At 43.0% G+C, this 26,790-nt stretch overlaps 1 protein-coding gene across 1 annotated transcript in view; it reads left to right on the top strand.

The window, feature by feature from the left end:
- Nucleotides 1-26,790, top strand: part of LOC117970870 (neurogenic locus notch homolog protein 2-like) — a 54,073-nt gene that overhangs the window by 15,953 nt on the left and 11,330 nt on the right. Inside the window, exons 3-25 of the mRNA XM_059008282.1 lie at nt 4,593-4,735; nt 5,164-5,499; nt 7,909-8,031; nt 8,663-8,896; nt 9,487-9,642; nt 9,999-10,184; nt 13,468-13,581; nt 14,821-14,934; nt 16,982-17,215; nt 17,535-17,645; nt 17,847-18,039; nt 18,908-19,053; nt 19,414-19,527; nt 19,671-19,790; nt 20,197-20,349; nt 20,662-20,890; nt 21,326-21,527; nt 22,492-22,645; nt 22,920-23,104; nt 23,805-23,937; nt 24,532-24,783; nt 25,343-25,455; nt 25,541-26,085. Of these exons, the coding sequence (XP_058864265.1) occupies nt 4,593-4,735; nt 5,164-5,499; nt 7,909-8,031; nt 8,663-8,896; nt 9,487-9,642; nt 9,999-10,184; nt 13,468-13,581; nt 14,821-14,934; nt 16,982-17,215; nt 17,535-17,645; nt 17,847-18,039; nt 18,908-19,053; nt 19,414-19,527; nt 19,671-19,790; nt 20,197-20,349; nt 20,662-20,890; nt 21,326-21,527; nt 22,492-22,645; nt 22,920-23,104; nt 23,805-23,937; nt 24,532-24,783; nt 25,343-25,455; nt 25,541-26,085 (4,290 nt within the window). The remainder of the gene's footprint in view (nt 1-4,592; nt 4,736-5,163; nt 5,500-7,908; nt 8,032-8,662; nt 8,897-9,486; nt 9,643-9,998; nt 10,185-13,467; nt 13,582-14,820; nt 14,935-16,981; nt 17,216-17,534; nt 17,646-17,846; nt 18,040-18,907; nt 19,054-19,413; nt 19,528-19,670; nt 19,791-20,196; nt 20,350-20,661; nt 20,891-21,325; nt 21,528-22,491; nt 22,646-22,919; nt 23,105-23,804; nt 23,938-24,531; nt 24,784-25,342; nt 25,456-25,540; nt 26,086-26,790) is intronic.

Genomic DNA, 26,790 nt, shown 5'->3' with positions numbered 1-26,790 from the left:
CGCAGCTGTCAGGCTCTGTCTTTGTGCCGCTTCTCTCCAGACTTGTTGAATGGTGAAACTGCAGTTTGATTGGTGCGACGGTTATCCAAAATTTGTTGCACGGGTATTCTGTCAAAAGGCTTTGTTTTCGGAGTGGAAAAGTCCCAGAACGACCCTGAGCTACAATCATAACCGAATCCACGAAAGAAAAGGGAGTTGCTTTATAATCAAGGCAATCATGCCAGTACTTCTTTGTACAGCTTTAGACTTTCGGAGGCCTTTGCAGCATGGCAATAGTTTTAAAGAATTTGTCTGAAGCTGGCTGAGAATCATCACCGTTGGAGGTAAATAGCTGTCAACTCCACAAAACTTTTCAGAGCAATTAAAGGTTTAATGTGTGTGAGGGGGTTTCCTTAATAGCTTAGAGAAAGAAACTATCTAATTAGTCTCTGAACTTTTGAGGCATGGACTTCATGCTTGGTTAAAATACTCCACTCCATTAATACTTGTCTTTGCCGTATGTTTTTCTTCGTCGATGGCTACCATGCTGTACCGCTTTCCCTGTCATATCGATTTACTTCACTTTACTGCGTTTCGCAGTGCTGGGTTACAGCTTGTAAAGCACTAGGGTGATATTATAATGAGGTCCGAAGGGGTGCTGCATTCCGTCAAGGAACGTTTAAAACAAATATCTATTTTGCTACTGCCTGCCAGCTGCCTGTCCTTAATTGGTATCAACCCATCAGTTATTCAGCTTATTGGCTTGGGGGAGGCGGTCATCAATGCCCATATGGGCTATCTCTCTTTGTTTTAATCCCAGGTCACACTGAAGAAGGCAGAAGCTAGGACGTATTGTTCAGTTTTTAGCTTTCCTTTAACCCTGCCTATTATCATGAAGACCCCTGTGGTTGCAGCGTTCTATCCAGGCTGACCTCTGACCTCTGCAAAAACCGGAGGGGGATCCGCCGCACAAGCAAACAAACCAAACCTTAATCAAGGACTACAGTACGAAACAATGTATTGTATTTGCCGTCTCCGGGTGCATGCAGATTAAAACATCTTCTTCACATTACGGTTTTAAATACCAATTGACACTTGATATTACACGCTTTACGGCATCAAAAACCCAAAGCAGGGTTGATGAACCCCTTGCATGCATTTTAAGGTATTGTACAGAGACATGAAGGGTGCCTTGATCGAAAGAGTACAGTACAAACAATACGAAAAGCATTGCAGTCCTGCTTTTTAAAGGGTAATAAACCAGGGGATGCATGCATCACCCAGGGCTGCAGAGATTTGGAGATCAATACAGCGTTCAAACTCAGCTTTGGTTGGTTTAGTAATTATTATCCCTGCAAGATAATTCCGGGGGGTTGGGGGCACAAGGAAACGCAATGCAATTTGAGTTGTGAAACGTGGGATACAGTTATTGGCCACCTAGCGGCTATTGTTTGAAGAGGATCTGTAGTTCTGTACTGGGTTTGGAAGACAGCCATTGGAAATGCCAAGTCAAACAATGCTTGTTTGCCAGGACTCTGCTTGGACGACAGTGAGTTTAATCTCCCCATCTTGTCTAGTACTTCTTGTCTGTTTTATAGTTTGAACCCTCACCACCAGACTTATAGAATAATATTTTTTTAAAGTGTTCCATCTTTTTTTTGTAACCGACAATATACAAACAAAGTTTTGTTTTTGTTTCCAGAGACAACATTCAGGTTCTTTTGATTAAATTAAATTCCTAGTTGATTTAAATTTAATACCACTAATAAATAAAGCTATTGTGGGTGGGTGGTGGTAGGGGGGAGGGGGTTGGGGGGTGAGTCTGTCCAGTGTCGTGTAACTTGGGGGGGGGGGGGGCCTTCTAGTGTATAACTGCAATAATGTGCCCCCCCCCCCCCCATAGTGGATTAGGAGATTCCAGATTCCAGACATAGTTCATTTGCTTCTAAGTAAACCCAGCCATACCATGATAAATAGCAGGGGGGGACAGGGGTTACCATTCCTTTCTTTCATTTGATTGGTGGGGTGTCAGGCTTGCTCATTCGCCTGTGAGGAAACCATGGCGACAGGGATCTGGGCCTACAATAACATGGCTGGGAGTTTTCGGCGAGGGAGACAGGGATTACTGAAAAGATGACATGCCCGCTGGGGTGAGGGAGGGGGGTGTTGGAAGGGGGAGCCCCCCCCCCCAAACCCCCACTCCCCCCCTACCCTTCTCTCTTAACCTGGGTGACATTATCATCACATTCAGACGGGTGACCCTTGGCTTTTGACCTCTCTGTCTCTTGTTGGATGTTGAATCCAAAATGGTGGTGGGAAGGCACCATGAATATACAGGACTAATGAAGACTGCGTCCTGCACGGACAGACAGCACTGAACAACAGAGTGCAGGGGGCACTTGTGTAGTAGGCTGCCCAGCGCAGTGTAACGCACTGGGGATTCCTGCTATACATGGGTTGGGCAAACGTGTGGTTGTGTATCGATGAAGCATTCTTATACACTGCTTAGTTTACTGATCCTGATGTTTGATTTTCCGGTCATGCCTAACAGAAAACAGAAAGCCACTGCAGCAGAAAGCGGATGACAAAGAGTCTACAGTCTTCAATTGTAACCATATCAGATTCACAAATCAAAGAAGTGCAATGCACAAGAAATCATTTAGATTTCCATAAAACCCGGGTTCTTAAGAAAAGACGGAGCTGCAGAAACATTGAGGTAAAGCCAAGGCATTGGGTATGGAGATGTCTCCAATCCGGATAAGGAACTAAATGATGATTTATGCACGATTATTATTTCCATGTGGTTTATTTTTGCTGCGGCTGCTCAGTTTCATGTGTTCCGCATTAAAACCGAAAAATTTGTCTCCAGTGCAGAAAGCACTTGGCTGTTCTGCCGCCAGCATTGTCACAATCCTGTGCAGTGTTAGCTTTTAAAGTTTATAATCAACAGGAAGCAAGAAACACTGAACTTTAGCCAGTCCTTTCAAACTACCAAGTTATTGAGTAATTAAAACTGCCTGTGCAATTACTTGATGAGTCCCTGTTTATGAATTTATAACGGAAATTCATAGTCATAACATAGTCTTTGATAGGAGTACAGCTATGGCTAAATGTTTTGCATCAGGCACTTTTTTCAAGAACCATGTCTTCAACGCCGTAACCACATCTCCTATGCTTTTGTTTTAGCCGTGCTTTGGAAGGGAATTCCTCTGTTTCTATCATGCTCAGCTGTGTTACAATTCCATGCTATACTGCACCCAGACAACTTGTGCTGAGCTCCCAGACTTCACCCATGAAGACGTACCCGTGAATCAGATCTGACAGTGCTAGTGACTTCCAGACAGACGTTTAGAGCTCCAGCCTGGCAAAACTGTTTTTTCACAGCTTAGCTCTTATGCAGCTGTTACCAAGTGTTCAACCAAGGGCTTGGGGGGGGGGGGGGGCGGGGGCTTGTGGAGGGGGGGGGTTGGGTTGGGGCTTAATTTTGTTATTGTTGCAACTGGATACAGTTGTGACATTTAGTTAAGAGTACAAGCAAATTTCACCCCAAGTTAGATTTTTTCATTTTTTTTATTATTAAAACTTAAAATAACCTTCCTGGGAGTGTTTTCATTAGTTTTATCTTGTTGAGCTACCAACAGTTATTACATGTGGGTGTTTAACCTAACTATAACCCCATCTTGTACATTTAGCGAAACACTAGCACACAGCATAAAAAATACATTTCCCAAATAATTCATTTTGACTGCAAATTCGGATCTTCGATTTAGGAACCACCCGGAATCATTTTGACGCTGTAAAGCTAAAGGGAGCGTAGTGCAAGCGCCCAAGTTTTTGTGTTTTTTCTTTTTTTAATTTGTGCTGTTACTGCCTCAGTCTAATAAGTAAAGAACGTGGTTGTGTGTCTGGAGCTAAGTGAGGAGATACAGCTGTGGTATAGTGGGAATGTTTTAAGAGCAGGTTTTAGATAGGGGGAGGGGGGGGGCTGACAGTGTGGGAAAATCCTCTTACCCCCCCCCACCCCTGAAACCCGATCGCCACACTTTGATAAGAACAAGCTGCCAGGATCAGTGGTAGTGTGCGTATGTTTCAGATCCAAGGAGGGACTGTCTCCTTCCTCTGTCCTGGAGTCCCAGAGACTACGGTGCAGGGGCCAGTAACTTTGCTGTCTTTCTGAACGCTGCCACAATCTGATACAATCGCGTGGGGAGGGTTCTGGAGATTTACAGCCTATTATTTGACACTCCACATCCGTTATCTAAAACCTACAGCGTTTAAATCAACACTGACTCCATAAACTAGCCGTTCGAAAGGGACACTTGTCTGCTGTTAAATTGGCTTGGTTCCTGATATAGAAGCTTAATACAGCCAAGGACGCTTTTTCCACTTTATGGTGTTATGACTTGCCTTTAATAAGGGAATGTATATAAGGTTTGACTCAGAAGAAGTAAAGCACAGTGAAATCAATGTAAATCACTAAGGCAAGCGTGGTAAATCAGTGTAGCAAAGCCCAAAGAAAACCACGGTAAAAGCACGGGTGTGAAAAAATTGGATAACTGCACATTTACAGTGTAGGTACATTGAACTGGGGATCTGGCTTCTTCTCCATGCAGGTGTCGATCGAACTTCATCGGAGAACTCTGCCAGTTTCAGGACCCGTGCCACAGGTCCCCCTGTCTGAACGGAGCGCGTTGCAAAAGCTCAGTGGTGGACGGAGCCGTGCAATACACGTGTACATGCCAGCGTGGATACAGAGGTAATTCAAGTACACATAATATACCTGTTTGACTAAATGTACTTTCTATTAGTATTATTATTTATTATAATTTAGCAGACGCTTTTATCCAAAGCGACTTAAAGAGATTAGGGGGTGAACTATGCATCACAACTGCGGCTCCTTGAGTCACTTACACTAGGACCTTGGTTTTACGTCTCATCTGAAGGATGGAGCACAAGGAGATTAAGTGACTTGCTCAGGATCACACAAAGTGAGAGAGCTGGGATTGAACCGGGAACCTCCTGGTAACAAGTCCCTTTTTTTAACCACCAAGCCAAAATAAGTAAAAAAATAAAAAGTATTTATTCCTGTTTAACTAAATATGTATTCCGTGGCATAAACCGAGCAACAAAGTCTTCCATATCTTGCTCACTATGTCCCACATCCCGCACTCTCCTCTTCCCCAGGGCAAGACTGCTCCCTGGTTGACGCCTGTGCCACCAACCCCTGCGCCAACGGTGCCCGCTGCTCCAACTGGAACAACCGCTACAACTGCTCCTGCGCGCCCGGCTTCCAGGGCAAGAACTGCCGCAACGACGTGGATGAGTGCAAGACCTCCAGCGTGTGTCTGAATGGGGGCACCTGCCTCAACACCCCGGGGTCCTTCCGGTGCCAGTGCCAGCCGGGCTTCTCGGGACGGGGGTGCGAGATCGCCTCCATGCCGTGCGCTCCCTCGCAGTGTCTGAACGGGGGCACCTGCCGCCAAACCGGAGACCTGACTTACCAGTGCGCCTGCCTGCCAGGTAACAAGCCATTTCTTCAGTGCAGTTGTAATATCTGTTTTTACCGTGTTATTTCTTGATTTTAGCTTTGATCTTAAAGAGTAAGTAGCGGGGTTATGAAAAATATAGCGTTCCGCGTCCCCACGTGTTGCTACAACTGCTTAAATAACGCGCCTGTCATTTTTAACAGCCTGTTTCAAAGCTCTTTTCAAAATTATTTTTGTTTCTACTTTAAATTAAAATGTGTCGTATTTCATCTGATGTATTTTCTTATGTCTGTATATATTCGTTTATGTAGTCATGTTATTTTATAATAAAGCACTCTGGGATGCCTTTATTGATGTGAAGTGCGCTGTATATAAAAAATAAAATTCCTTTGTCATTCGGGGACGACAGGGATGTTTTAATGATCTAAACGAAGAGAACTCTAATAACCACAGAGGCAATCTAATGACCCGCTAACCAACTCTACTCTACACACAATAAAAATACAGAGAATTGAGGTACTCAGAAAATCAGCCATTGACATCCGACACTCAGCAGACCATTCCACAGACCCAATTATCTCATCAACATGTTTTACCAATTAGCCACAGGTTTAAATAAATATTTATATTGAAACAAGAAACTGGGCTGCATAACTTTTTAACCCATGAAGTGCCGTTGTCCTTAGTTGAGGACAGGCTACTTTGTCATTTTTTTGGAGCGTCTTTTTAAGTTTTAACTTTTCTCTTTCACTTTATTGTTCTGACATCTCATTTTGTCAACCGCCAAAGTCTAAATATAATGTATCAAATGACATAAATACAGCTTTGTGTTCTGATTTTTTTGAGAGAAAAATGTATCTGGTACATAATGGGTTAATATGTGCGTGAAAATTCTCTACGAACAGTCATGCTAAAGTAATGCTCCAGTACATTTAAACTCGTGATCTCCAGGGAAAAAAAAAAAAATCCCATTCAGCCATGATCTGCTTATTTTCAGTGCAGTCCAGGGCAGCTCATAGAACGTTATTATGCATCTGTGTTTGGTAGAGCCCCCCTTTCCTGTCTGTTTAAAAGACACCAGATGCTGGTTTTGAAACGGTAAGCATTTATTTTATTGGATATCCGTCATCTCCCTCAGGTCCTAACAGGAAACATCACTCAGGCTGGAAGGAAGCAATTGGTAGCGTGCAGGTTATTAACAAGCAAAGGCGCTGAAAAGGATCACTTTGCTGCGTTCTCACACTCAAAACAGACACTCACAGACACCGCAGCTTTTTTATTTTAAGACGAGAGAGAGAGAGAGAGAGAGAGAAAACGTTTCGCTTGCTTCCAAAAGAAAATCTCAACAACTCACTACAGTATTATTTATTGATTTGACTTTTACTGAACTTCTTTCATGAAAGTAAAACAGAAAAACGTCTGCTGCATATCAAGTTAAGATAATCCAGCTGCTACTGTGAGTCAGTTCAAGAAGGTACAGAGAAGGGCAACTAGGCTGATCCCAGGACTTAATGACAGGAGCGAGGAGGACAGGTTAAAATAATTAAATCTCTTCAGCCTAGAGAAAAAGAAGAGAAAGAGGGGACTTGATCGAAGTCTTTAAAATCATAAATGATCTAGAGGAGGTTAATCCAAGACACTACTTCAGATTTAGCATAAATGGAAGCTGAGTAGAGTTTAGATCAGAAGGTAGGAATCACTGTTTTACACAGAGAGTTGTAAATGCATGGAATGGTGATGTATCTAAAACACTGGGAACATTTAAAAAAAGATTCAGTGCTTTTAAATTAGCTCCCCCAGTAGGAGAGAAATGGTGCGCTAACAAGGGACGAGCCTCGACAGTCAAACATGTGCAGTGGGCTCTTACTAGTTCAATCCCCAGCCATCCTTTAATCCGAATCACGCAATAATAATGAAATGCAGGCTGACAACAGCCGTAGCAACCAAACTTCAATATCTAAAATGAATAACCATTTACGACAATCTCTGTATTTATGTTATTATTATAAATAAAATGTCAAGTCATTACTGATTTTTTTTTTAAAAATTATTATTATTATTCAACGTAAGACATTAAAACAAGCCATTTTTAGACTGGTATGGGATTCCGATCAGCACTCCGAACAAACCACAAATATGAACAGGGTCTGCTCCCCACACGAGTCTACTGCATTTAAGATTGCCAATACAGCTGCACCACAGCGATATACAATGCATTCATCCTGTGTTGCGTCATCTGGATATGAACGCCACCTGTTTCTAACTGTGAGATGGTCCCTTGGGGAGATCATTACAAACTGGTTTGACTTCCAATTTTCCCTGATCGGCTCCCAGTGAACCCTTAAAGGTCATTTTCAGCAATGGCATTACAAAAGCCGTTATGGTGCCATGCCGTCAATGATTGCAGATGAAGTGAAGCATGTGTGTCTCTCCTTTTCTTCAGGGTTCGAAGGTCACAACTGTGAGAGAAACATTGACGACTGTCCGGGACACAAGTGCATGAACGGAGGGACATGTGTGGATGGAGTGAACACTTACAACTGCCAGTGCGCACCTGAGTGGACAGGTATGAGAGATATACCTGCATATACACTATATACAGCTGTGGACAAAAGTTTTGCATCCCCCTATAGAATGAACTCATTTTGCTCCATAAAGTCGAATGAAACCTGCTGAATAATGTTACGGTAACACGTTGAATTGCATACCGCTTTGTAGTTTTCCATACACTTGGAAAAACTGACAGAAATTGAAAAATGTAACATTCAGAAATCCTGTACCACTGTTATGGCTTCCGGTAGACATCTGCGATATCATTTGGCAGTTTCTTTGACTACATGATGTTAAATAAAAGATCTCAATTATTTTCATATAGTTTATTTCCTGAAATTCTGGGTGATGCAAAACTTTTGGCCATAGCTGTATATACATGTGGCAAATGAAAACAATAGGATTTTAGGAGGCTAGTGGTGCAGTGAGGTTCACTATCCTTTCATGACTAGGTTCAAATCCATTTGGTGACCTCATTGGAACCCCTAATGGATGTTGATCCATGTCTCAAACTCACCGCTCGGTTTAGCTCAGTGAATGAGCTTGAGGTGTGCTTGCTTAGCTGTGATGGAACACTCAACAGTGTTCTAAAACAGAAGCGTTAATTCCGTTTCACAGTTCCAATTCCACTAACCTTTCCCTTGCAGGCCAGTTCTGCACCGAAGACGTCAACGAGTGCCACCTGCAGCCCAACGCGTGTCACAACGGGGGCACCTGCTTCAACACCATCGGCCGGCACACCTGCGTCTGCGTGAACGGCTGGACCGGGGAGGACTGCAGCGAGAACATCGATGACTGCGCCACGGCCGTGTGCTTCAATGGGGCCACCTGCCACGACCGCGTGGCCTCCTTCTTCTGCGAGTGTCCGGTTGGGAAAACAGGTGCGTCTCTTTCTCTTTCTCTCCCTCTCTTCTTCTCTTCCTCCGGGCGTTTCTCCTGGACCTGACAGAGTAATTGCTGAGTTATCCAATAATACAGCAGAACCTGTCATATCTCATTTAATTGGTTCCCAGGGTCTATCGGACATGTGAAAATCTCAGAGGGAGTCGTTATGCTACATTGTAGTTGTTTTATTAACAAGGCATTATGAATGAACAATGTCAGGTACATCACTGTGTCTAAAACACCAAAATATGCACGTGTTCTATGCAGAGAAAAACCCATCTTAGCGTGCTTTCTCTGCCAGTCTATGCCAAAGACAGTTTTTTTTGTTTGCACCGTGTGTGTTGTTAACAACAAAAAAGTGCGGCCACAAACAAACTGGCTTTTGAGGTCGGCGAAAAAAATCTTGCTTCAGCTTTTTAACGGTACAGTAATTATAGTAATCCCTTGCTTTCTTGTTTTCTTTGAGCGGTTCGTCGGGTTAATAGAGTATGTCATATCTTACAGGCTCTGCTGCACTGTGATGGTCTATTCAGTATCGCATTTCTGTTTCATTTCCTGCTCTGTCTGTCTGTCTGTCTGTCTGCAGGTCTGCTCTGCCACTTGGAGGACGCCTGCGTCAGTAACCCCTGCAACGAGGGCGCGGTGTGCGACACCAACCCCCTCAACGGCCGTGCCATCTGCACCTGCCCCCCTGGCTTCACCGGGGGAGCCTGCAACCAGGACGTGGACGAGTGCTCCATCGGTAAGCTGAGTCACGTCAGAAAGAAACGGCTCCTCTTTGTGTTGACCCTGTTAATATCACAATGAGCGGCGACATGTTTTAGAAGCAGCGTCATCATGTGATTTATTTGATCATTTGGAACCCAGGGATGAGAGATAGGCCTGATCATATATACACCCTGAATTAATTCATTCACACAACAAGTGATAAGCGGACTTGAATGAACATTATTTTAGGTGGTCTGTGGCCTCCCCCTACCCCCTACCCCCTACCCCCTACCCCCCACCCCAGAAACAACTGCTTTGATTGACTCTCTAAACTGTCTTTTGATTTTTCCCCACTGGGGTTGCCTGAGCTGTGCTTGTTTTGGGTTTCAGGGGCGAACCCGTGCGAACACTTTGGGAAGTGTGTGAACACCGAGGGCTCATTTCAGTGCCAGTGTGGGAAGGGGTACATGGGACCCCGCTGCGAGATCGACATCAACGAGTGCCTGTCCATGCCCTGCCAGAACGATGCCACCTGTCTCGATCGCATCGGGGAATTCACCTGTATCTGCATGCCAGGTTAGTGCCACCTTCTTTTATTATTATTATTATTATTATTATTATTATTTAGTCATTTAGCAGACACTTTTATGCAAAGCGACTTTCAGAGACTAGGGGGTGAATTATGCATCAACAACTACTGCTGCAGAGTCACTTAAAATAGGACCTTGTTTGTTTTACGTCTCATCCGAAAGACGGAGCACAAGGAGGTTAAGTGACTTGCTCAGGGTCACACCCAGGGAGTCAGTGGCTGAACCAGGATTTGAACTGGGAACCTCCTGATATCAAGTCCTTCTTCACATTATCCATCACGCGACACCACCACGCAGCGCATTGCAGAACGCAAAATGCATCCTATAGAAACCTGGGGTTGCAAAAGGATGTTATCATTATTATTTTAGAAAGGCTTTTTAAAACCTGCAAATGCTGCTCAGGCAGTGGTAATCTATCTCATACTCATAGGAAAAGCAGTAAACATTGGTAACGTACAGGAGCTGAATGCTCTGAGGAGACTGGAGAGATCATCAGGTAACGGATGGGGATTTTTAATTGGACCTTTTTTAAAAATAAATCCTACGAGGTATATGCAGACAAGGTTAACGCAAGTTACTGTTTCAAACATTTAAAGAGTACAATTTCAGAAAGGAAGGTTGGGAAGCACTTCTGTGTTTTATGCTGGGGGTAACCGGTGCACAGCGCAGAATATTTTAGCAGGTGATGGCTTAGAAATGAAGCCGCAGTGAAACGTCGGGTTTTGTCACTCCGTGAACAATCCGACACTGTCGCTGGGTAACAACCTCTCCTCTCTCTTGTGTTCTTGTGTGACTGTGGTTGGTTGCCGCTGGGCCCCTGGGCCCCTCTCTGGGCTTGGGGTAAGGGCTTCCCCCTTGACTACACAAGCCTGAGAGGGGCGGCGCTGAGACAGCAGGGCCGTGTGTCGAATACTAATGTGCCTCTGAGTGGTGGGAATAGACCCCGACACAAAGAGACCACTCTCGCCGCTGTGCATCATCTTACCCCATATCGAGAGGGAGAAATATTCCCATCGTTAATTTGAGCTTTTCCTGACCTAATTCTGCAGGAGCCTGTGTACCAGGAAAAAAAGAAAGAAAGAAAGAAAGAAAGAAAGAAAGAAAGAAAGAAGTCACCACAAAACTTTCTCTTCCACCTGTTGCTTATAAAATAACGAACTAACGTGAAGCATCGCTGTGCGAATATGTGTGATCTATTTAATAGACAGGCTGTTTTGAAAAATAAATAACAGTATTAATAATACATTTCCATTAAAGCTGTATATATATACATCTCTCTCTCTCTCTCTCTCTCTCTCTCACATATATATACATACATACACACACTGTATGAATAAAATACATTTTAAAGCGACAAAACAAATATATTATAAAACGTATCGAAACTTAACAGAATATAACAATGCCATATACTGTAAACTTAACACAATGGACATCAACTAGAGGTAGGAGCAGTTACATTAAAAATACTTATGTTACTTTCGAGGCGGGGGTGAAAAATGGGGTAAGCTTTGCGCTTGCTGAAAAATCGTGCCCGTCAAGTAAACTCGAGACTTTGTTAAAAGCCCATTTATTTTCAAAAAAAAAAAAAAAAAGCTTTTCAAGCACCCTTAGGAAACTTGTGGCTAATACCCTCACTCTCTCTTTCAGGAACGCATTTCAGTTTTGCAATGTAAATGGTCCCCTTTCGCCCCTTTGTTGCTCCATTGAGAACCAAGAGGGGAATACTGTATATGAGCTTCAGCTCTTTCTCTCTGTGAGAGATGGGGGATGGGGGGATGGGGGCTGGTGAACAAAGCCCCCTCTAGTCCTGTAGCTCTCAGACACCCCCCCCCCTCCTCTCCTCTTTCCCTCTTCAGAAAAAAACCTCTTTACATCTTTCACTCTGTTTGAGTCTTGCTGTTCGGTGGACATCGTTGGCACTTGACTGACATCAGCTGCCAAAACTCAATACCCACGCTGATCAGTAGTGCTTCCCCTCGGGGTTTATAAAGAAGATGCCTGCATGAGCTGGGTCTTCTTGCTTAATTTGTATCACAGGGAAGCTGTAAGCACTTGCAGTTCTGCCCATTGAGCCAATACCTTCTCTGTGTGTGTATTATTATTTATTTCTTAGCAGACGCCCTTATCCAGGACGACTTACAATTGTTACAAGATATCACATTATTTATTTTTTTTACATACAATTACCCATTTATACAGTTGGGGTTTTTTACTGGAGCAATCTAGGTAAAGTACCTTGCTCAAGGGTACAGCAGCAGTGTCCCCCACCTGGGATTGAACCCACGACCCTCTGGTCAAGAGTCCAGAGCCCTAACCACTACTCCACACTGCTATATTTATATGCACATGATGTGTCTGTCTTTTGGTCTGTTTGCCTGGCTGAGCAACACTCAGGACACAGGTGATTGTTAGGTTAGGTGTTATTTACGAAAAGAAAGAAAGAAAGAAAGAAAGAAAGTCCAAAGAGTGAATGCAGTGCTGGTTTATTTTTTTGGCAAACTTACAGCTCTGGCCAAACGTTTTGCATCACCCAGAATTTTAAGATTGAGACATAATTAAAAAAAAAACAAAAACTATATGAACATCGTTTTGATCTATTATTTAACATCAGCACAAAAGTCGCAAAAGTCTACCGGAAGCCATAATAGTAGTACAGTATTTCGTGTTCGATTTTGGAATTTTGAATTTTTTAATGTTTTTCATTAAGCAGATGGAAAACTACAAAGCGGTATGTAATTCAATATGTTAACATAACATTATTCAGCAGGTTTCATTCGACTTCATGAAGCAAAATTAATATGATGTTATTTTTGCCCAGGTTCGTTGCTATAACTCTGATCTGATAAGCCGGTGCAGCTGTGGCCAAATAGAATTAACTAATTTTGCTCCATGAATTGAATGAAACCTGCTGAAAAATGTTACATTAACATATGGAATTACACAGCACTTTGTAGTTTCCCAAATACTTAACGAAAAACTGACAAATTAAAAAACTAAACACGAAATACTGTACTACTATTATGGCTTCCTTCCGGTAGACTTTTGCGATATCATTTAGTAGTTTCTTTGATTACATGATGTTAAATAAAATATCTAAATTATGTTCATATAGTTGTTTTTTTTTTTTAAATGATTTCTCAATCCTAAAATTGTAGGTGATGCAAAACTTTTGGCCAGAGCTGGCGTTTGGGGTTGCATTGAAGCTCCCTGTGCTTCACCCTGCATGCAGTTTTAGGTTGATTTTAATGAGCTTGTGGTTTCCACAGGGTTCATGGGAACGTACTGCGAAGTGGATATCGACGAGTGCGAGAGTAACCCGTGTGTCAACGACGGGCAGTGCAAGGATGTCGTCAATGGATTTGTCTGCACCTGTCTGCCAGGTAAGTCTAATGAAGTTATGCCACCGCCTGGCTTCGTCAATGCGTTGCAAACGCATACAGTAAAGTCAGTCTTTTTTTTTTTTAACAGTCTGCTGTTGAATTCCGTCTTTTGTATCCCTCTGAAAAATGGTGTGACATTTTAGCTGTCTTCATCTTCACACGACAAACGCAAACCTCTCCGGCTTTCTAGAAGCGGTTGTCAAAAGTGCAAATGAAATTTTTGCTTCTCGTACCATTACCTCTTTATTTCATGAGCCCTAGATGTACAAATCCTAAATGAATAAAATAAAATAAATAAAATTAGCAGACTAAAAGATTCTGAAGAGGAGAGGGGGAGGGAGAGGGAGAGGGAGAGGGAGAGGGAGGGAGAGGGAGAGGGAGAGAGAGAGAGAGAGAGAGAGAGAGAGAGAGAGAGAGAGAGAGAGAGAGAGAGAGAGAGAGAGAGAGAGGTTTCCAGCTGGGGTCGGGGTGGGGTCAGGGTGCAGTGTACCTCTTTAAGCTCTTTGAAGACGTTCTCCAGTGGAGCTCGATTGACAGACAGGGCCGGGCCTGGGTAACTCATGGCTGGGACAATGAGGCCTTTGTCCCCAGACAGCGATCCGGCCCCGACAGGCAGGCAGAAGAAGCAGCAAGAACAGTCCTTTAATGAGAGTCAGCCCCGATTCTTTCTAGATCCAATTTACATCTGGGGCAGACACCACTAACCCACAAACCAACCGCCTGCCCTCCCCCTTCTCTGCCCATCTCACAATACACGGAATACAGCTATTGAGACTGAAACAGACTTGAAGAAAGTTCAGAATAAACCATTGTCAAGCGCGCCTGTCTTATATACTGTGTCTTATCATGTAGGAATAATGTGTTGACAAATAATACTGTCAGTGCAATTGGATTTTTTTTTTTGTTTGTTTTTTTGACATTACTATTTGCGTCTTCCAATGAGAGGGTTCAGATATTTCCATTTTACTATTATGAAGTGCTTATTTTACCTTCTGTTACCATGTGCTTATATTATAGGACATTACTAGAAAGCTGTGCAAGGCTAACTGAAATTAGGAAACTATAGATTATATTCACTGTCCCCAAATGCAAGTTTTACACCATGTGTCTAAAAAATAAACGCAGACATCGATGTTAAAAAGCTTAATTTTTTTTAAGAGCTCCTAGTTCTGTAACATTGACAGTTTTATAATAATAATATTACTACTACTAATAATAATACTAATAATTGTTGCACAGGTTTTACAGGCTCAATGTGTCAGATTGACATCGACGAATGTGCCAGCACACCGTGTCAGAACGGTGCCAAGTGTTTCGACAGACCCAACGGGTATGAATGCCACTGTGCTGAAGGTGAGTTATTGGTCCTGTTTTAAAGTTACCGTCATTATAAAATACACCGAGAATTTTAGGATTGAGACATAATAAAAAAATAAAATAACAAAAACTTAATTTAGATATTTTATTTAACATCATGCAATCAACGAAAATACTACAAAAAGATATTGCAAGTGTCTACCAGAAGCCGTAACAGTAGTATTTCATGTTAGATTTCGAAATGTCACATTTTTCAATTTTTCGTTAAGTACGTGGAAAACTACAATGTTATGCAATATGCTAACGTAACATTATTCAGCAGGTTTCGTTCGACTTTGTGAAGCAAAATGAGTTCGTTCTATAGGGGGATTCAAAACTTTTGGCCACAGCTGTAGGTTCTGTAAAGTCACACTTTTTATGGTGAATTTCAGTTTGCTTAATTGGTTTGACGAATTAGTTAGTCCGTGTCTTATAATTAAGTTCAAATTTATAACACTTGTTAAACACACCACAGTTCTCTGTATATGTAATACATCTCTGATGTCAGTAGCATTGCATGAGAAGTAGCAGCATTGTTTAGCTAGTCTGGTAGGTAGCGTGCAGTGGGTGCATTTTAATTGACAGCCTTTATTGTTCTTCATGTTGCTTGGGTCAAGGTTTCGGGCGAGGGGAAGGTAGGGGAGAGGGGTGTGTGTGTGTGTGTGTGTGTGTGTGTTGGGGGGGAGTTAAGGAGATGGTGGTTGGATTCTAATGTGGTCTTCTGAATTGGCTGCACTTGTATAAGAGATGAGCTTTAAGAAAACGTCAGGGATTTTTTTTTTTTTTTTTTTAGAGGGGTCTGTTCCTAGCTGCTCTCTATTCAACAGATAAAGCTGCATTGTTTGCCAAAGTCTACTTAGTATTCAGAGTGCCTTAACACAGGCACTGAGGAAGCCTATTGGATATGATGGGCATTGTGTTCACGGAATATTTAAGGGGAACAAGAGCAGGTTTGTGAGTTTTTAAGCGAGACCCCCTTGGTGGCGATTAGGGGGAAAGGCTGAATGAGAGAACTCGTTTGACAGGACGTCTCTCACAAACAGGAAATTAATAGCGCTGTTGTTTTGTGAAAGAAAGAAAATAAAACACAAAATGAATTCTGGAAGGGGATTTGTGTTAGTTTGCGTTTTAATTCAAATTTAGGATACTTGTGAAAGCAAAACAAATTGTAATTGTTTTGCAGGCAACAAAAGAAAGCAGATTGCCTATTGTTTATGAGTAACTGCCTCATTTTTTTAAGTTATAAAACCCCAGTCAGTTTTTTTTTAGTCAACTTTAAAATGTTTTAATACCACTATTTATTAATTATGTCCACATTTAAGTTTAGCGTAAAAACGTAGTAATTAACACAATACAAAGCACGACTGTAGAGTATGTACAGTTATGACTCACAGTTTTGCATCTCTTAGAATTTTAGGATTGAGACATATTAAAAAAAATATTGAACATGTTTTAGATCTTTTATTTAACATCACGTAATCAATGAAACTACAAAATGACATCACAAAAGTCTACCGGAAGCCATAACAGTAGTACAGTATTTGATGTTAGATTTGTCACATTGTTCAGCTTCATGAATATCAGACTTTATTTAAAACATTCTTTAAAATAACTCTTGAGATTTGTTTTTGCTTCAGCGTTTACCAGAACTCTGCTAAGAAGCCGATTTGCTTCAGCCAAACAATCAAAATAAAGTAAATAAATAACTTCACTTATCGCTCTTGCATTTTGAAGGCCAGAGAAACCTCAGTATGTAAATAAAGTGGACCTTTATCAAAAAATGATTAACAGTATTCCAACTCGGCTACACCCTGAACAGGCCAGCGTCAGGGAGCGCAAACACTGAGTGTTTGAGTTCTTCCGAAGCTTCTTCGGCTTGAAATATCTCAAAATCGCAAAGCTAAATACCAACGTGCAATTATAAGAAACCGAAAAAGCAACCAGCTGAAACGTTTGTGTGCATGCCTTCGTTTTTTCTTCCTGCAGCATTTCTTGCTTGCTTGTTTGCTTGCTTGTTTGATTGATTTGAACTCTGCCTCTCCAGGTTTTGAGGGCACTGTTTGCGAGAGGAACAGTAATAACTGTGATCCGGACCCGTGCCACCACGGCTCCTGCGTGGACGGCATCGCCAGCTTCACGTGTGTCTGCGAGTCAGGCTACACGGGCTACCGCTGCGAGAACCAGGTGAACGAGTGTCACAGCAACCCCTGCCAGAACGGGGGCAAGTGCATGGACCTGGTCAACAAGTACCTCTGCCACTGTCATCCCGGGACGTCGGGTAAGACGCACGCACACGTTACCAGCTGTCTTGGGAAATACTTGCAGCCCTATAGATTCAGATTTTTACAGAAAAGTTTGCGGGTCTTACATTTAATAAGGTTTTCGAATTCTATTCTTGAACACGTTTACTGTACTGTGTTTAATTTTCTTTCTACACAGCCCAAGAAGGGCTTTTGTCCAAAACGTCCTGAAATAAACTTTTTGTGTACATCCAAAAAACTTTTCCTTTTCTTAATATATATATATATATATATATATAGGTAGGTGTGTGTTGCTATACTCACCTTTGTTGCATATCCTGGTGTTTGTAATTTCAGGCACTAACTGTGAGATTAATTATGACGACTGTGCCAGCAACCCTTGTGATTATGGCATCTGCCAAGATGGAATTAACCGCTATGACTGTATCTGCAAGCCTGGCTTCATGGGTGAATAACTGCATATTATTATTATTATTATTATTATTATTATTATTATTATTATTATTATTATTATTATTATTATTATTAATAATAATAGTTCCAGATGATGAAGTGCATTCGGCTCTGTGAACCTTTACTTTTATAACACAAGAGACAACAGTTTGGACGTTTCTTTCCTTCCGTAATGTCTCCACTCGATCCCTCTAGGCCCCCTGTGCAACGTAGAGATTGACGAGTGCAACTCGAACCCCTGTCGCAACGGTGGCACCTGCGTGGACGAGGAGAACGGCTTCCGCTGCCAGTGTCCAGAGGGCTTCCACGACCTGCTGTGCTACTCCGAGGTAGACGAGTGCAGCAGCAGCCCCTGCGTCCACGGGACCTGCCACGACGACGTTAACGGGTGAGAAAACTAGTCACAGTTTACCACAGTGACAGTGAACTGCGATGGGCTTTACAGACACACCCAGGAGTGGCCACACCGTTTACTCTGCAGCCACATCAGCGCAGCGCTGGGCACTGCAAGTACCGTGCAGTTACAGTGGGAGCCAATACAAGTGTCATCACCACCCTTAGAAAAGTCTCCCCACATTGCAACGTATAATAATAAAGCATAGGGAAGGCATGGTAAAGCATTGTGAGGTATAGTAAAGGCAAACTATGGTAAGCTACGGTAAACGCATAGTGTAACCATAGGGAATAATTTAAAAATACCATGGTTACTGCCCTATCTCCTGGCTTTCCTGTGCATTTCCATTGGGGATAAAGGATGGTTAACTGGGGGAAAAAAATAAGTGTACCTTGGTATACCATTATGGGAAGCAGTGTGGAGTAGTGGTTAGGGCTCTGGACTCTAGACCAGAGGGTCCGGGTTCAATCCCAGGTGGGGGAGACTGCTGCTGCACTCTTGAGCAAGGTACTTTACCTAGATTGCTCCAGTAAAAACCCAACTGTATAAATGGGTAATTGTATGTAAAAAATAATGTGTAAAACATAATGTAATTGTATGTAAAAATAATGTGATATCTTGTAACAATTGTAAGTCGCCCTGGATAAGGGCGTCTGCTAAAAAATTAATAATAATAATAATAATAATAATAATAATAATAATACCCTAATGAATGCATTGTATAGGAGTTCAATGTAGTGTTGAAAGCATGGGAAGCGTGGGTAAGCATCGTATAAACCCCAGGGGCACGCTCCAGATTTAACTCAGTAAACTCATTTATTATAATAATGATTGATCACTGTCGGGTTCCTCTCCTCTGCAGGTATAAGTGTGACTGTGAGCCGGGCTGGGTGGGGATGAACTGTGACCTCAACAGGAACGAGTGCCACCCGAACCCCTGTCTGCACGGAGGCACCTGCACGGACCAGGTCAACGGCTACACCTGCAAGTGTAAAGAGGGCTTCAGAGGTGGGCAGAGACTCTGTGAGCCTGGCTAGGACTGGCCTAAGAACAGACAATAAACGAACAAGCTGCGGACAAAAAGAATTGCATCCCCCCTATAGCATGAACTCATTCTGCTTCCTAAAGTCGAATGCAACCTGCTGAACAATGTCACATTAACATATTGAATTGCATACCCGCTTTTGTAGCTTTCCATACACTTAACGAAAAACAACGGAAAAATGTGATGTTTCGAAAATCTAACATGTAATACTGCTGTACTGCTATTATGGCTTCCGGTAGACTTTTGCGATATCAAAACCTTTGGCCACAGCTGTATTCCCCCAATACGTTCGCATTAACCTTTCCAATCATTCTCAATTACAGGGAATTTGTGTCAAACCAACATCAATGACTGTGCCTCGAACCCCTGCCTGAATAAAGGGACCTGCGTTGACGGCGTCGCCAGTTACACCTGTCTGTGTGACCTGCCCTATACTGGTGAGACAGTGGGTCTTGATTTGAAACCAATATCAGTTAGTTGTTGGAGAAGGCGCTTGTTTTAGTCTGCTGTCTTTGTTTATTGAGACGGCTTGTAATTGGCTTGGTTTCTTGCATTTTAAAAACATTCGATCTGTCTGTAGGTCGCGACTGCACGGACGTGCTGGCCCCCTGCTCCCCCAACCCCTGTGAGAACGGAGGGGTCTGTGAACACAGCCTAGACTACGAGAGCTTTGTGTGCACCTGTGCTCCGGGCTGGCAAGGTAAAGTCCCAGATTAAAAGCCTAGCAAGGTGTAATAGAGAATAGAGAATAGCATAGGTAAGCATTGTTAAGCACAGAGAGGTATGGGAAAGCATCTTAATAAACAAGCCAGGGTAAGCTTTGGTAAATGCATCGTATAAGCATGGGGGTAAAACTTCAGAAATACAGTGGTAAACTTTTAATGGGAAATTAGATGAGATTTTTACAAACCTGTCCAATAACTGGCAAACTAAGTAGGTTTAAAGCTTGATTGCTCACAGAAGACAGAGAAATATGTTCTGGGGGTCACACACACAAAAAAAACATGCTAAAGTTTTTTGAAGCGACAGTGGAACTTTATGAACTTGTGGCTAACTTCTCCCCTGCCAGCTGTGTCTGATCTGTCTCTTGCACCCTGGTTTTCTAGGTCAGAGGTGTAACATAGATATCAATGAGTGCGCCACGAGCCCGTGTAAGAATCGGGGTACCTGCGCCAACACCCTCGGGGGGTTCACCTGTACCTGCCGACCTGGCTTCACCGGGGTCAACTGTGAGACTGACACCAACGACTGCGCCCCTAGTGAGTCGAATGAAACCTGCTGAATAACATATTGTGTTACATACCGCTTTGTAGTTTTCTAAATACTTAACAAAAAAAACTGATTAAAACCAAATTAAAAAAATGTGACATTTGGAAATCTAACATGAAATACTGTACTACTATTATGGCTTCCGGTAGATTCTTTGCAATATCATTTTGTAGTTTCTCTGATTACATGATCAGGTCTATATATACTCAATCCTACAGCCACAGCTGTAGATTAGCTCTCTGCACTGTTACAGTGTGTGCCGTGCTTGGCTGCATTCTGACCCCTCTTGTTGCTCTCGACAGACCCGTGTCTGAATGGTGGCAGCTGCGTGGACGGAGTCAACTCCTTCAAGTGCACCTGCATGCCGGGCTTCACGGGCACCCGCTGTGGCGTGGAGATCAACGAGTGCCACAGCAACCCTTGCCGCAACGGGGGCACCTGCACAGACTACGTCAACAGCTACACCTGTACCTGCAAGCTGGGCTTCGCTGGCATACACTGTGAGCTCAACATCCCTGACTGCACTGAGAGGTAAGGAAGCAGCACGCGGTCATGGCTCGCTTTAAATACAGTGTTTGTGGCTTTGCACAAAGTTTGAAACCGTTCTGGATTTGCTGTCGGTGGTTACCTGTTTGCAGCACACGGAACTGAATGTAATGCCTCAAAAACTATACAAAGCCGCGTGTTTAGGAACAGGGCCGACCGTTTCAGTGATTAACCCCTTAAGGTAGGAATTGAGTGCTGCTTCAAACGGTTTCTTCTCAAGACAAATTTGAGAGCGACTCGAGTATCACGAGGAGGAAACTGACCATTTGGATGACTCGATCCAACCTGTCAGTACATTTGAAACCCTGTTTTTCGTGCACCTCATTACAAATATAAATGGATTTCATAGAGATAATCGTTGACACTGACGTCTGCTTCTTCGATTTCTTTACATTTTCACCCTTCCATTTGTTTTTTCAGTTCCTGTTTTAACGGAGGGACCTGCTTCGACGAGATCAACGGATACACCTGCCACTGCCGGGCCGGCTTCACGGGCTCAAACTGCCAGTTCGAGATCAACGAGTGTGACTCCCAGCCCTGCTTGAATGGGGGAGTGTGTCTGGATGGGTTAGAGTCCTACCGCTGCACCTGCCCACTAGGATTCACCGGCTCACGCTGTCAGGTAAGAACAGCCGCTCGCCTGCAGGGTTTGGGGTCAATTCCTGTTTCTCAATTCCATTTTAAAATCAATTCCAATTCCAATTCCATTTTAAAATCAATTCCAATTCCAATTCCATTTTAAAATCAATTCCAATTCCATTTTAAAATCAATTCCAATTCCAATTCCATTTCAAAATCAATTCCAATTCCATTTCAAAATCAATTCCAATTCCAATTCCATTTTAAAATCAATTCCAATTCCATTTTAAAATCAATTCCAATTCCAATTCCATTTCAAAATCAATTCCCAATTCCATTCCATTTTCCAAGTCAGTGATCAAAAGTTCAATAAGCTGTATTCTGTTAAAATGAGCCTCTCACAGTGGCAACAAATGACTTCAATTGAAGTCAGTGTTTGTTAGTCAAGTAAATTGACTTCCGATGCAAGCAGTTGAAAAATATCAATTCCAATTCATTCTAAGTGTATTTATTTATTTGTATTTATTATTAGTTTAGTACAGTGTAGATTTTTGCTGCACTGCTAAAGTGTTTGGCTGCAATTTCTTGACAAAATTACATTTTGCAATTTTTTGCACCGAAGGAAAAGCTGAATCTGACCCACAGTCGAATCTCTCTTGATCATAACAGTCAGGCAATAAAATGATACTGCCACCAGCTCTCCAGGGAACCAAGAAATACTCTTCCACCGTACTGCGTAACCCCTTAAGATACACAAGGAATGGAGCGCTTGTTGTTCAAAAGGCTTCTTCTTAAAATACATTTGAGAGTGACTATCACGTGGAGGAAACTGACAATGCGGATGATCCGACCTGTCAGTACATTTTAAACCCTGTTTCGTGCACCTCGTTGCAAAAGAAGAAAGTTATCCACATTTTTATTTGCGGGACACACATGTCCCTTGTACCTTGATGCTTATCTCAGTGTTAAAAGACAGAGTGATCGACGGGTGTTTGTTGATCTTTCAGAACATGGTTGATTGGTGCAGCAGGTCACCTTGTAAGAACGGAGGACGCTGTCGACAGAAGGACTCTGTTTACACATGCGAGTGTCCAAGCGGCTGGACGGGCCGATACTGTGACATCCCGAGCCTCTCCTGTGAGGCAGCTGCGTCCCAGAGAGGTACGACCCCCCTCAAAACTTTTAAACCAAGCCTTTTTATTTCATTTCTTAACCCTCAGCAGATCCGTCAACGCAATACGCATCACTACAGAGCTTTATGATGTTTGAGGGCAAGTAGATGTTTGGCCAGTTTTAACCCTGTAATGCCCAAGCATTTTTTAAATGAGAAAAGCTACTTTGTTTATGTAACTCGATTCTGTTTCTTGTACACAGGCGCTGGCTACATCTGTCTTGTTTAGAGTTATTTAGTGTTTTTTTTGTTGTTGTTGAGCAGGTTTGGGAATTGACCAGCTTTGCCGCTATGGGGGTCACTGTGTGAACGCAGGCAGCACGCATTACTGCCGCTGTTCGAAAGGATATACTGGCAGCTACTGCGAAAGTGAGATCAACCAGTGTGAGCAGAACCCCTGCCGCAACGGCGCCACCTGCAGGAGCTACGTGGGAGGACACATTTGTGAAGTAAGGCATGATAACTCTTAAACACTCAACAGTGCAGACTGTAAAAGTCTTTATTATTATTTTATTATTATTATTTATTTCTTAGCAGAAGCCTTTATCCAGGGCGACTTACAGTCGTAAACAAAAACACATTTCAAGAATCACAGTACAAGTATTAATACAATTAAGAGCAAGATAAAATACAATGACTTCAGTTCTAGTAAGTACAAAATAATAATCAATATCAGAGCAGATAACAGTGTCAGTGATAGTTACATCAGGACACGATTAAATGCAAAATACTACAGATTGAATAACACTAGTGGCAGGTTACAGTGCAGTACTCTGTAAAATACAGGATTAAATGCAGTAAAATAGGGAGCAGATAAGTGCAAGTAAAGCGCATTAAGGAAGAGTGATAGTGTCTTTAAAAAAAACTTAACTGTCAATACATTCACTGAGCAAGACTAGCAGTATCTTTCTATGTTTTTGAAGACACTGGTCATCTTATAGGAGGTAAACTTACAGCTGGGGTAAAACATTCACTTTTAGAATTTGTAAATCTAACTAACCCTTTGAATCATAAGTCCAATAGCTGTTAAACTAGCTGGTGAATTATTAATATATATATTTTTTTTTACAGTAGATAGGTAGATAGTCATGTTCCGAAATGTGGTACTGAGTTTAAATTGATTTATTTATTGTCTTCTTTCTCTTCAAGTGCATGTCAGGCTACTCTGGTGCCAGCTGTGAAACTGAAGTGAATGAGTGCCAGTCTCACCCTTGTCAGAACGGGGGCACCTGCATCGACCTGGTTGGACACTATATCTGTTCCTGCCCCCCCGGGACGCTGGGTTAGTAATGCAATGAATAATGAATAGGGCTGGAGTATCTACTTGCACGGCATGTTGCAGGATCTCACTTGACACCACTTGAAGAGCAAATGTGCAGATTGGAGTTCTTTGCAGGTTAAATGCAGAGCCACGGATGGAACTAAGACACCTGTTGCATGGCAGTTTAACCTATTCCAGGTTTTAATACAAGCTTGATCAGCCACAGTGTGGAGGTAACACGCCTGTGTGTGTCTTGTTAGTAAAACCAGGAATGGATCAAATCGCTATGCAATGGGAATCTGATTTCCATCCCTGTAGAGTCTTGAAGATTAATACAAGAGGTGACCAATCCCGGTCCTGGAGGGATATTCCACTCCAGGTTTAACAGGTAAAATGACACAATGAACTACTTCAGGGTCTTGGTTCAATTAAACCATTTAGAACAGAGGTTGGAACAAAGACCCGGAATGGAACTTTGGGGGCAAAAAATGTTTTTGGTTCTTATTAAGTCACCTGGACCTCATCTGTGAGACTGTTGCAACACGCAGAACCATCCACTGTCCCCGCTGGGGTGAAGGTTGAGATTTCTTTTGACGGTTTTCGTTCTTTACGCAGGAGTGCTGTGTGAGATCAACGAAGACGACTGCTCCCCCAGCTCGGGCAGCCGAGCCCCCAAGTGCATGAACAACGGGACGTGCGTGGACAAGGTCGGGGGATACAGGTGCAACTGTCCACCGGGGTTCACTGGAGAACGCTGCGAGGGGGACATCAATGAGTGCCACTCGAACCCATGCAATCCCTCCAATACCCTGGACTGCATTCAACTGCCCAACGACTACCAGTGTGTCTGCAAGCCTGGCTTTAATGGTATGAGAGGCAGAGAGCTTCACGACAATGCAACTTCTTTTCATATGTTTTATTTATTGACGTCTTTATCCAAGGCAACTTACAGGTGTTACAGGGCAGCACAGGGTTACAATGCAAGATTAATATTTAAAAAACAGTGTAGTTAACAGTAAGTGCAAATAATAATACTACAGAATACAATATGAAGTAGGGTGCAACAAGTTAGGATTACAACAATTTGTAATCCCAAATCACTTATACCGCTATGGCCAAAAGTTTTGCATCACCCAGAATTTTAGGATTGAGACATCTTTTTAACTATACGAAAATAATTTAGATATTTTGTTTAAGTATATGGAAAACTACAACGCGGTATGTTAACGTAACATTATTCAGCAGGTTTCATTTGACGTTATGAAGCGAAATGAGTTCATTCTGTAGGGTGATGAAAAACCTTTGTCCAGAGCTGTATGTAAATAACTCTCTATATTGAGACAGGATGAAAGAATAGGAATGATGATATTGTGTAGCTTTTTGTTTTTTCTAATTATTTATTAATGAATGATCTACTCTCCTGCAGGACGAAGATGCCAGAGTACCATCAACATGTGTGAGTCTCAGCCCTGTCAGAACGGAGGAAAATGTTCAGGAACAGTCAACTCCGCGCTGGGATACAGCTGCATGTGTCAGCTGGTATGTACGCTAGCTTACGCAGTTTTTTTTTTAAAACGCTTTTCGTTTTGAGGTTTTCATCTTTCTTCGTGACTTTATTTCTTAGAACTACGTGGGGCCTAACTGCGAGAGGAGCCTGCTGTCATGCCGGGAGATGTCCTGCTACAACGGAGGGACCTGCGTGAACACGCAGCTGGGCGCCCGCTGTAACTGCGCCCCAGGCTTTGCCGGGCCCGACTGCCAACTACGGGAGAACGCCAGCTGTGCTAGCCAGCCTTGCCGCAACGGGGGCACCTGTCGAAAGGACGCCACCTTCCCCTTCTTCCAGTGCCTGTGCCGTCACGGATTCAACGGCAAAAGGTGCGAGCAGAGTCTCACACGCATGCTCCTGCCCCTGCCCACGCCTGAGCCCTCCTGCCCGCTGGCGGAGTGCCGGGGCAAAGCCGACGATGGTGTCTGCGACAGGGAGTGCAACACGCATACCTGCCAGTGGGACGGGGGAGACTGCTCGCTCACTGCGCACCCCTGGAAGAAGTGCGAGGCGCAGCAGTGCTGGAAGGTGTTTAACAACAGCCTGTGTGACGAGGCGTGCAACACCCCTGAGTGTCTCTACGACAACTTCGACTGCAAGAAGAAAGAGAGGGCCTGCAGGTAAGGGTTTGCTCTCCACTCTGCGCCCCAGTTCCGGCACTCGAGGGCCGCTTGTAAAAGGAAGAACTCTTGTCTTGTCTGCGGTGCCCGCTGTGATGGCGCTCCGTTCATACAGACCACAGTTATAATGCCTGGCTGGACATGTGTTACTGCCTAGGGGGTTTGAACTGTTCAGACTTGTTACGAAAGTTCCCTTATAAAAGTCTACCGTGGTATTTGCGTGCTGTATTTTTTGCTGTTTTCCCATGGTTGTACTATGCGTTTACCAGAGCTTACCTTAGTCAGCCATGTTTAATAATATGCTTTACTGTACTTTGCAATTCTTTACAATGCCTACCGGTGCTTTACCATGCTTTCACTATGGTTTTACTGTGGTAAACTTTTATAAGAGAGGGGATGACACTTTCATTGGCCATCGCTGTAACTGTGGACAGTCCGGGGTTTCCAATGACCAGCGCTGAATTGATGTGGCTGCAAAGTAAACAGTGTGGCCCCTCCTCAGTGCTTACCTATGCTTTATTACACTGTGCTGTGCTTTTACTATGGGGAAACTTTTATAAGGTTTAGTTTCCCATGGTTGTTTTTTTTTTTTTTTTTAATATGCTTCACCATACCTCTCTGTGGTTTACAATGTTTTCCTATGCTTCACCATACCTCTCTGTGGTTTACAATGCTTCCCTATGCTTCACCATACCTCTCTGTGCT

Source organism: Acipenser ruthenus, chromosome 36, assembly GCF_902713425.1.
Source record: "Acipenser ruthenus chromosome 36, fAciRut3.2 maternal haplotype, whole genome shotgun sequence".
NCBI lineage: Eukaryota > Metazoa > Chordata > Actinopteri > Acipenseriformes > Acipenseridae > Acipenser > Acipenser ruthenus.
Note: the sequence above shows the minus strand (reverse complement) of the source record. Positions and strands in the feature narration are given on the sequence as shown.